This window comes from Rana temporaria, chromosome 11 (genome assembly GCF_905171775.1).
Source record: "Rana temporaria chromosome 11, aRanTem1.1, whole genome shotgun sequence".
NCBI lineage: Eukaryota > Metazoa > Chordata > Amphibia > Anura > Ranidae > Rana > Rana temporaria.
In genome coordinates this window covers 124952011-124964031 of record NC_053499.1, presented here as the reverse complement: position 1 = coordinate 124964031, position 12021 = coordinate 124952011, and the positions used below count along the sequence as shown (strand labels likewise).

The following is a 12021-nucleotide window of genomic DNA, read 5'->3' as shown; positions in this document are numbered from 1 at the left end:
TAATCTCCTGAATACAGCCTATGCTAATTAGAGAGGAACGCTCCATATTACTTGAGAGACTTTATTTAGTTTATGTTGGTTTCAGAATGAGGATGTGATGAGTAAACCCCAAACTTTCTGACTATATAGAGAGTGAGCTGGCGGTTAGACCTGAGAAGCCTCTGCAGCTGTGATCCAACACAATTAATAGTACTCACACAGTAGTGTCGTTACACAGCCACGCCGTTAAAGCCAGCGACTGTAAAGCAGGGTGGAAGATCATACCATGCGACAGAAGATCTTCTCTCAGGGGTAGACGCCAGGGGGCATCTGCCACCAGACGCACCAGGTCCGCGTACCAGGAGCGGCGCGGCCAATCTGGGGCGATCAGGATTGTTGGAATCCCTTCGGTTTCCACTCTGCACAGCAGTCGAGGAAGAAGCTTCAGAGGAGGGAAGGCGTAAATTAGGCGATAGTGACCCCCAAGGTGCCACCAACGCGTCTGACGCGTCCACCCACGGGTCATTTAACCTGGTCACGAACCGTGGCACCTTCCGATTGAGACGGGATGCTAGAAGGTCCACGTCTGGAGTGCCCCATTTCTGGCACAGAGCCTGAAACACCTCCGGGTGAAGTGACCACTCTCCTTGGTCTAGTGTTTGGCGACTTAGGAAGTCGGCTTGCCAATTCTGTACTCCCGGAATGTACACGGCCGACAGAGCCGGAACGGACCTTTCAGCCCACCGAAGGATGTGCGCGACCTCCATCGCTGCAGCTGAGCTCCGTGTGCCTCCCTAATGATTGACGTATGCCACGGCCGTGGCGTTGTCGGACTGAATCCGGACCGGTCGGCCCTGGAGATCCAGGGACCACCTGGCAAGGCACAGCTTGATTGCTCGGAGCTCCAGTACATTGATTGGAAGGCGGGACTCCTCCTGAGTCCAGCGCCCCTGGGCTGACTGGGTGCCCCAAACGCCCCCCCAACTGGAGAGGCTGGCATCCGTCGTGACCACTGTCCAATAGCACGGCAGAAACGACTTTCCGGTCCGAAGCACCGGAGACGTCAACCACCACACCAGGGAAGACTTGACCAGATGACTCTGAATCTGGTAATCCAGAGATGAATGGAACTTGTCCCAACGTGACAGAATTTTCTTCTGTAGCACTCGGGTGTGGAATTGGGCATACGGAACTGCCTTCGAAAGAGGCCACCATCAGACCCAGAACCCTCACGCAGAATCGAAGAGATGACCACTTCTGGGTCGACAACTGCTGCACCGCTGATTGCAGTGTCTGAAGTTTCTCTGTTGGGAGAAAAACTCTCGCCTCCGCGGAATCCAGGACTAGCCCCAGGTATTCCAGTCGCTGAGACAGAACTAACACTGACTTCTGGATATTCAGAAGCCAGCCGAACTCTTGGAGAGTCTGACACGTGATAGACACGTCCTCTTCTAATTCTGAGCCTGAGGAAGCTCTCAGGAGAAGGTCGTCCAGAGATCCCACGATAGCGATCCCTCGCTGCCTCAGCAGGGCTAGTATTGGGGCGAGCACCTTGGTAAAAATCCGTGGTGCCGATGCCAGGCCGAACGGGAGGGCCACAAATTGAAAATGGTTCTCCCCGATCGCAAAGCGCAGAAACTTCTGGTGCTTTGTGCATGGGAACATGCAGGTACGCGTCCATGATATCCAAGGACGCCATAAAGTCACCCTGATGGAGCGCTGCTATCACCGAGCGAAACGACTCCATCCTGAATTTTTGCACTTTGACAAAACAATTGAGGGCCTTAAGGTTCAGGATTGGACGGACCCCTTCCTTCTTGGGGACTACAAACAGATTGGAGTAAAACCCCTGAAACCGTTCCATCGAGGGAACTGGCACAATCACTCCCCTGACCAGAAGATCCTGGACAGCCCCTGACAGATCCTTCTGGCAATCCGGAGGAAGCTGGAGGTTGGAAGGAAAAAATCTGTTTGGTGGACAAGAGAGAAACTCGATCTTGTACCCCGAGGAAACTACTTCGCAAACCCAACGGTCGGAAAGAAGAGACCTCCACCGAGCCGGGAAGTCGGCCCCCCACCCGAGACACAGGCGAAAGCAGTCTTGTCCGCAGGCTTGTTGGGCTTGTGGTACCAGGTGCGCTTCTGCCCCGCAGCGGGGGTCTTAGAACCTTGCAAACTTTTTCCCGCCACACGAAAAAAACGCTTGGGGGTAGTAAAGGAGGGCCCTTGCTTATGGCGAGGCTCCTTGCCCTTCCCAGACTGTGGGAGCAACGTGCTCTTACCACCCGTGGCATCCTTGATGTCATCCAGGGATGCCCCAAAAAGCCGTTCACCCTTAAAGGGTAAATCCACTAAGGCCTTCTTTGAGGACTGGTCCGCCGCCCAGCATTTCAGCCACACAAGGCGGCGCAGAACCACTGCATAGGCGGAGGCCCTGGAAAGCAAGGGGAGCGTATCCAGGACCGACTCACAGAAAAACTTCAGACCCTGAACCAACTGTTCAGCCGGGTCCTTACAGGTCTCGGAAGCATCCTGTGCCTCCAGCTCCTGCAGCAAAAGCTTTGCCCTTTTGGTCAGAGTCTGTGACACCAGAGTCCCGGCCAAAACCGGTCTCACAGCCAAACCAACTACTGTGAACATGGAGCGGGCCACAGCCTCCACTCTCCTATCTGCGGGGTCCTTAAAGGCAGAGCCCCTTCCACAGGCAACGTGGTGGCTTTGCTCAGTCTGGACACGGGAGGGTCCACATACAGAGGAGAGACCCACTTTTTTAAAAAAACATCCTCAAAAGGGATAACTGGTCGCAAAGTATTTTGGAACAGCAAAAACTTTCTGTGGCGTATCCCATTCCTTGTACAATAATTTGTCCAAACATGGAACACAAGGAAACACTTTTGTGGTGCGTGGCGGTTTGCGGAACCCAAAAGGGACTGGCACATCCGATGCCTCCGCCAAATCCTCAAGTTTCTGAGTATCACGCACTGCAGAAATAAGAGCTCCAACAAATTCCTTATCATTTACTGTCCTTGAAGCAGAGTCATCCTCACTGTCCGTGTGGGTTAAGCCTGCATCATCTGACATGACAGAACCAGAGCCAGACGCAACAGCAGGGCCTGATTCTGTGTCAGAGACATCCCCAGAAGCAGGCTCAGGGAGGGGGCGCTTTTTACCCCCCTTATTGCCACTTTTCTGCTTCAAACCTGCCGAGAAACGCCTCCAGGACAGCCGACATTGCCTCAACAGATGCGGCAGGGGCATCAAGGGTTAACTCAGGCATTTTGGGGCAGAAGCACCAGGTTCAGGCTCCATAATGCCCCACCGCTGTGTCATCCGGCACTACAAGGCAGAACCACCCACCGGTCACCTCCCGGCTGCTAAAAACAGAAGCAGAGCATGTTCTAAATTTTTAATGCCCATTTTTTATGTCGTGAAAAATGCTCTGGAGCCCACACACGATCGTTTTTAAAGACATAAAAAAATAATTCATTTTTTATATCCCGAAAAACGGTCGTGTGCACGCGGCATAACAGTTGTAACATCTTTGGTTCTAGGAGCTCAATATTTTGCTCAGTTTTTGTACATAAATCTCCACATGTTGCCCACAACAATAAGTTCCTTCATTGCATGTAACCAAAAAATTAAAGTGGAAATGTGATTGCAATAGAAAAGGCAGTTAGCTCATTGAGATATTTTAACTTATGGGGGCTCACTCCGACAGATAAGGCCAGGCAGAATTACTACGTTTTCCTTACCTTCGGGGACTGGGGGAGCTACCATTCACCTCAACTGGCGAGAATTCCATAAGTCCTATAGCAAAGTAAAAACATTAGGAGTTTGATCAAAAGAAAAACACAGATAGCAACTATATGAAAACATTCAAGGCTCAAACAGAAATGTTTATCATTATTATTTTTGTACATAATACCCATCTATTGATCTATTCACACTTTTGTGTTTTTAAACACATTTATTATCATTTGCTTTATCTAGAAATGTGTGTTAACATTTAAATGGACTTGAGAAAAAAAGGTAAATAGGAGCTATATAGCCTTTTTAAAGGATAAGTTCACTTTTTGACAAAAAAAATAAATGCACATTTTTTTTGTAGGTAAAAAAATGCATTTATTAATGGGGCCTGTAAAGCATTGAACCAGTGATCAGCACACTGGTCAGTGTATTGGCTTGCTTGTAGACTCGATGAACTACCACAGCGCTCACAGCACCATAGTAGTTCATTGAAAACTACAAGCTGACAGCCGCAAAGGATCTTGTCGGATCTTGTTTTCTATTCACAGATGACTGTGAATGAGTGACAAGGCCGGATGGGCAGAGCTCCTCACAGTTTATTTTTTATTTTTATTGTGGCAGCAGACAAGGGGAGGAGATCCCCAGTCTGCTGTCGCAGCAGGGATGGGCGAGAGCTGATGCATTCATAACATGTTACACCCTGAATATGGGTGCAACATATTCACAAAAGGTAAACTTATGTTTTAAATGTACCTTAACCACTTAAGGACTGCCTCCTGTAGATATACGTCGGCAGAATGGCATGGCTGGGCACAAGCACGTACATGTACGTCCTCTAAGTGCCCAGCCGTGGGCCGCGACCCTGTCCGAAGCTCCGTGACCGTTGGACCCAATCGGTCCCCGGAGCTGAAGAACGGGGAGAGCTGTGTGTAAACACAGCTTCCCCGTTCTTCACAGTGGCAGCTTTATTGATCGTGTGTTCCCTAATATGGGGAAACACGATCAATGACGTCACACGTCCAGCCCCGCCCCCCTACAGTTAGAAAAACATATAAGGTCACACAACACATACAGCGCCCCCTGTGGTTAACTCCTAAACTGCACTGCCATTTTCACAGTAAACAATGCATTTTTATAGCCTTTTTTGCTGTGAAAATGACATTGTTCCCAAAAATGTGTCAAAACTGTCCGATGTGTCCGCCATAATGTCACAGTCACGAAAAAAAAAAAAAAAAACGCTGATCGCCGCCATTAGTAGTAAAAAAAAATATATATAATAAAAATGCAATAAAACTATCTCCTATTTTGTAAACGCTATAAATTTTGCGCAAACAAATCGATAAATGCTTATTCATAATGAGTTTTTTACCTAAAATAGGTAGAAGACTACGTATCGGCCTAAACTGAGGGAAAAAAAAAAAAAAAAGTTTTTTTATATCTTTTTGGGAATATTTATTATAGCAAAAAGTAAAAAATATTGCATTTTTTTCAAAATTGTCGCTCTATTTTTGTTTATAGCGCAAAAAATAAAAACCGCAGAGGTGATCAAATACAACCACAAGAAAGCTCTATTTGTGGGAAAAAAAGGACACCAATTTTGTTTGGGAGCCACATTGCACGACCGCGCAATTGTCAGTTAAAGCGACGCAGTGCCGAATCGCAAAAACTGGCCAGGTCCTTTACCTGCATAAAGGTCCGGGTCTTAAGTCGTTAAAACAGTAACTACACTTTTGTGGAAAGGAAAAAACAGCTAATTACATTTTATTCCATATACAAATGAAACGTCATACTGTAATTGAATGTTATTAAAAATTACTTTTCTTTTTCAATTTGCAGCGCTGTAATTTATTTAAACTTTGTGAATGAGTTGAAGTTGTACTAAATACAATCATCCAGTCAAATGCAAAGAGGATTTTTTTTATTATTATTATTATATTTCCCTTGCAAAAGTGAATACAAGTCTTTTTTTGAAAGATCCACTAAGATTAAATTAATGATGCACGTTTGGGTGAGTACTGTGTGCAGATTACACCTTTCTGTGTACTACTAATTTGGAATTTTAATGCGACTGTATAAACAAAACAAAACAAAACAAAAACCACACTGTGGAGGCAATGTGCACAAACAATCACAATAATACCTCAGATTTCATGCATTCTTTAGAGTCCTTTCACACTGACAGCGCGGGCGCGTTAGCGGTAAAGCAGAAGGCTTTACTGTCATTTTAAATGTGCTTTTCGGCCGCTAGCAGGGAGCTTTCAACCCCCGCTAGCGGCCGAATAAAGGGTTAAAAAGCGCCGCTGCCGAGGCGCTTTGGCAGCATTGCCTATCGATTTCAATGGAAAGGGGCACTATAGGAGAGGTGTATACACCGCTCCCAAAGCACCCCAAAAGATGCTGCTTGTAGGACTTTTTTTTTTTATTGTCCTGCCGGCGCAGCGCCGCAGTGTGAAAGCACTCAGGCTTTTACACTGGGACTGCAGATGAGGCATTTTTCATGCGCTTTACAGGCACTATTTTTAGCACTAAAGCGCATTCAGTGTGAAAGGGGTCTTAAAACAGTGTTCTCCAAACTGTGGCCCTTTGCTAGTCTTTATCCAGCCCTTGATGCACTATTCTCCCCCAATGATAGAAGGCACTATTCCTCCAACTGACACCAAACAGTGGGGTGTTCCGTCACATATGGCAACCTATCACAGTTTGCTCCGGAAGTTCCGCTGAAAAATTTAGCACTGCGCATGTGCGACGCCGCCATATGCGTTGCAACACTTTTACTTTAAAACAGCACACTAAAACCGCGATGGATACCCGAATGTGACGAAACACCTCCATCTTGCTACACTCCGCACTCCTCCACTCTAAGGATACAGTGAGAAGGGGACAAATGGACATCTTTGTACACCCCCGGAGTTTTACATTTTCACTTATTTATTACAGTAAACGGAGATTCTTTAGTGAAATACAGTACTCGGTCCGACTGACTGTTTATATGTTTGAAGTTTTGTCACATTCAGCTACCCATCATGGTTTTAGTGTGCCGTTATGTCGTAAAAGTTTCTTGGGACGCATATGGCGGCGTTGCGCATGTGCAGTGTTAAATGTTTTAGCGGAATGTCACTTCTGGAGCAAACTGTGATGGGTAGCCATATGTGACGAAACAAGGGCATTATTCTTGCACTGACACCAATGATAGGGCACTAATGATTGGGCACTATTCCATCCACTGACACCAATGATGGGGCACTGTTCCTCCAACCAACACCAAACAGTGGGGCATTACTCTTGCACGGACACCAATGATAGGGTACTATTCCTCCCACCAATACCAATGATGGGGTACTATTCCTCCACCTACTAACCACCAACCCTGAAAAATATGTTTATTCTCACTGATGCTGGCTTGGCCTGGGATATTTTTCACCCTCAATGCCCACAATCTGGCCCCCTTAAATTCTGAAGGGCAGTAAATTGTCCCTTTGTTTGAAAAGTTTGAAGAACCCCGCTTTAAAACTATTTTTAACTGTAGATGAAAAAAAGGGAAGAAAATGAAAGGATTTTATCAATAAAAACAATTGTAATAGATTTTTTAAATAAAATGTGTGTTTAATAAACTATCTAAAAAAAAAAAAATGTGTTGAACAAATGTTACAAGTATTCGTGTAGAGTGCCCAACATTTCCTGTAATTTTCTGTAGTAGGTTAATTCTTATGATCTACAGACCGGTCAAAATGCAGTGCAGTTTCCTCACCGAGTTATTTAATTTATTACAGCATTGTTATTTCATTGCATTTTGGTCACTAGATGGAACTGAAGGTTCATTACAGAAAATACAGGGAAATTTGTGCAACCTGCACAAATGCTTGCGATGTTCATTTAAAGCAGAACTCCAGGAAGTGCTCTCTGCATTTCAAAAAAATGCATCATGTATTCTGCCAAGTAGGAACTGTTAGAACAGTGATTACATCATATCCTCTTTGCTCTCTCCAACTACACAACTACACTTCCCATTATGCTTCGGGAATAGCACTGAATGTGGGGGGGGGGGGGGGGTACACTAGGCTTGTACATGTAAACAAGCCCACTTCTGGGCTGCAGACAGACAGACAGAGACTACTCAGTAACACACAGCAGGATAGGTACAGTAGGTTACAGACTTATAAATGCAAAGCATGTTTGTGCTCTCCCCCTCCAGACAACAGGAGATAAACATATTGCCCTTACTTGCTTTATGTAATCATTCCTGAACTGTAGACACATGCCCATAATTATATTTATGCACACTGTACTCTGCTGTAATTCAGTATTAGAAATATTCCTCCTGCAGATTTGAGATCTTTCTGGAGGACAAGGAAGAAGAAAAAAGAAAAAGGAAGAAGGAAGAAGAAGAAAGAAGAAGATCCATGGGCGGTACAGACTGGGGGTTGCGAGACCCCTCCATCTACTACAGCATGCAGGGACGGACATACAAGTCCCTGCTCGCTGTGAAGAACTACAAGTGGGAAGTGACAAGACCGCTGGCTGGGAGTACAGAAGAAATAGCAGCCAGCGATCTTACAAACAAGATATCACCAGGCAGTAGTGTTTTTTTCCAAAATCAGCAGGCTACTGAAGAGGAACTACAGATTTCAGAAGAACATGGATGGCATGGTCAGTGAAGGTAGGAGATCAGCAACAAAAACAAGGAAAAACATTTTTTTACCGGAGTTCAACTTTAACAAATATAAATAGACCCTTATGTGTTTAGGTATCTTTAACCACTTGGGACCCGCGCTGTAGACGAAAGATGTCCACAACCCAGCTCTCAAGTGCCGGGTGGACGTCCCTGGACGTCCTGTTGTTTACATTCCCCGTGCGCACAGCGGGGAAACACTGTGCCCGGCACATCGTTGGGAAGCCGATGCGAGTGCCTGGCGGCCGCGATGTCCACCAGGTACCCGCGATCGGCAGGGACAGCAGGGACGTGCTGTCAGGGAGAGAGGAGACCAATGTGTGTCCCTTGTACATAGGGACACAGCTTTGGTCACCTCCCCCAGTTACTCCCCCTCCACACACAGTTAGAACACACCCAGGGAATACATTTAACCCCTTCCCTGCCAGTCACATTTATACAGTAATTAGTGTATTTTTATAGCACTGATCGCTGTATAAATATGAATGGTCCCAAAATTGTGTCAAAAGTGTCCAATATGTCCGCCGCAATATCGCAGGCCTGACAAAAAAAAAGGGATTTTTAATACAGCTTACCTGTAAAATCCTTTTCTTGGAGTACATCACGGGACACAGAGCGGCATATTCATTACTATGTGGTTATATGGAGTACCTTCAGGTGATGGACACTGGCAATCTCAAACAGGAAGTGCCCCTCCCTATATAACCCCCTCCCATAGGAGGAGTACCTCAGTTTTGTAGCAAGCAGTATGCCTCCCAAAAATGGTCCCCAAAAGAGGGGTGGGAGCTCTGTGTCCCGTGATGTACTCCAAGAAAAGGATTTTACAGGTAAGCTGTATTAAAAATCCCTTTTTCTTTCTCGTACATCACGGGACACAGAGCGGCATATTCATTACTATGTGGGATGTCCCAAAGCAATGCTTACAATGAGGGGAGGGAGAACATCTTCCCAAGACAAAAGGATTTAATTTAGAGATATACTCAAATCATAATAAATCCAACTTAGTTGAAAAAATTTTTTTTTTAAATTTAACTCAAAAGGGAGCCCCCCGGAATCCGAGGGTCTCAAACTGCAGCCTGCAGCACTGCCTGCCCAAAGGCTGTATCAGTATTCCTTCTTACGTCCAACTGGTAGAATTTTGTAAACGTGTGGACAGAAGACCAGGTTGCCGCCTTGCAAACTTGAGCCATAGAGATCTGGTGGTGTGCTGCCCAGGAGGCGCCCATGGCCCTAGTAGAATGAGCCTTTAATGATAACGGAGGAGGCAACCCTTTCAAGCCGTAGGCCTGAGTGATTAACTGTTTAATCCATCTCGAGATGGTGGATTTTGCAGCTGCCTGCCCCTTCTTGGGCCCATCCGGTAAAATGAACAACACATCTGTTTTCCGGATCTTCTCTGTAGCTTTAAGATAGGCCTTCATGGCCCTGACAATATCCAAGGTATGCAGCAACCCCTCCTTTCTGGAAGTAGGTTTAGGGAAGAAGGATGGTAATACCAAATCCTGGTTTAGATGAAAACTGGATATAACCTTTGGTAGGAAGGAAGGATGAGGGCGGAGAACGACCTTGTCCTTATGTAAAATAAGATATGGTTCCTTACAGGATAAGGCTGCCAGTTCCGATACTCTTCTGGCGGAAACCATGGCGACCAAAAATACTAACTTCCTTGTCAGTAAAACCAAAGGAATTTCAGCCAACGGCTCAAAAGGTTGTTTCTGTAAACTTGACAGAACAAGATTTAAATCCCACGGACAAAGCGGGGATTTAACTGGAGGATTAATACGTAAGACCCCCTGCATGAAGGTCTTAACCAGCGAGTGGGTGGCCAGCGGCCGCTGAAACCATACTGACAAAGCTGAAATCTGTCCTTTGATTGTGCTTAATGCCAGTCCTCTATCCACTCCTAGCTGGAGAAAACTTAATACTCTATCGATGGTAAATTTCCGAGAAAGCCATCGTTTGGACTCACACCAGCCTACATAGGCCTTCCAGACCCTGTAATAAATCACCCTAGAGACCGGTTTCCTGGCTCTGATTAGGGTAGAGATTACTCTCCGAGACAGACCTCTACCCCTGAGAATCAGGGATTCAGCTTCCAGGCCGTCAAATTTAGATGCCGTAAGGCAGGGTGGAGGATCGGACCTTGCGATAGCAGGTCTGGCCGTAGAGTCCGTAGAGTCCAAGGGTCTCCCACTACCATCTTTAGGATTAGTGAATACCATGCCCTTCTGGGCCATGCTGGAGCTACCAGGATAACTGGTATGTGCTCCACCCTGATCCTGCGCAGCAGGCGGGGTAGTAACTGGAGCGGGGGAAATGCATAAAGAAGTTTGAACTGATGCCAAGGGCAAACTAACGCATCGGTTCCGCAGGCCCTGGGATCCCTTGTGCGGGACATGAACCTGTCTAGCTTCTTGTTCAGTCTCGATGCCATGATATCCACGTCCGGCACTCCCCATTTTTGGCAGAGTGTCTGAAAGACCTGTGGATGCAGAGACCACTCCCCCGGCAACAGAGTCTGGCGACTTAAGAAGTCCGCCTGTAGGTTGTCCACTCCGGGAATGAATATAGCCGATATGCAGGGTACATGGGCTTCTGCCCACAAGAAAATCAAGCTCACTTCTCTCTGAGCGGCTTGACTCTTGGTTCCCCCTTGGTGATTTATGTATGCCACCGCCGTGGCATTGTCCGATTGTATTCTCACCGGGAACCCCTGCAGCTTGGACGTCCAAGCCCTGAGGGCAAGTCGAGCAGCTCTGAGCTCCAAGATATTGATGGGCAACTGCTTCTCTGCCGCTGCCCAAGTGCCCTGGCGTGTGCAACCCTCCAATATTGCTCCCCAGCCAATCAGGCTGGCGTCTGTGGTTACTATTTTCCAGTTCACAGGACTGAAAGTCTTTCCCTTCAGGAGATTCTGAGGGTTTAACCACCAAGATAGACTTTGCCGCACTCTTGGCGAGAGTGGCAAAGGAATTTCTAAGGCCTGAGGCCTCTTGCTCCATGCTGACAGGATGGCTGCCTGCAGGATGCGAGTGTGGCTCTGAGCGTACGGAACCGCCTCGAATGTGGCCACCATCTTGCCTAGTAGTCGCATACATAGACGAATAGTTGGCCTTTTCTTTCTTAGAACTATTTGTATTAGCTCTTTGATGGCCTTGACCTTTAATAGGGGTAGGAACACCTTTTGTTGTTCTGTATCCAATCTCATGCCGAGATATTCCAGCTGCCTTGTGGGCAGGAATGCTGACTTGTCTCGATTTAGGACCCAGCCGAACCTTTCGAGGTACTGAACTGTGAGGGCCACTGCTCGCTCCAGGCCAGGAGACGAGTGGTCTACAACCAAGAGGTCGTCCAGGTAAGCCAAGACCGTGACCCCTTGGGTCCTTAGATTGGCTAGGATTGGGGCTAGGACCTTCGTGAATACCCGGGGGGCCGTAGCCAACCCGAAAGGGAGCGCCATAAATTGGAAATGACGTTGAGCCACCGAGAAGCGTAGAAATACTTGATGTGGCTGAAAAATTGGCACATGAAGGTAAGCATCCTTTATGTCTATGGACGCCATAAAGTCGTCCTTCTGGAGCACGGCGACAGCTGACCGAATAGTTTCCATCCGGAATGGGCGGACC

The 12021-nt window shown here is 46.9% G+C and overlaps 1 protein-coding gene across 1 annotated transcript in view; it reads right to left on the bottom strand.

The window, feature by feature from the left end:
* LOC120917626 (rab9 effector protein with kelch motifs-like) overlaps positions 1–12021 on the bottom strand; it is a 42527-nt gene that overhangs the window by 7240 nt on the left and 23266 nt on the right. Inside the window, exon 9 of the mRNA XM_040329068.1 lies at positions 3732–3786. Coding sequence (XP_040185002.1) covers positions 3732–3786 — 55 coding nt within the window. The remainder of the gene's footprint in view (positions 1–3731; positions 3787–12021) is intronic.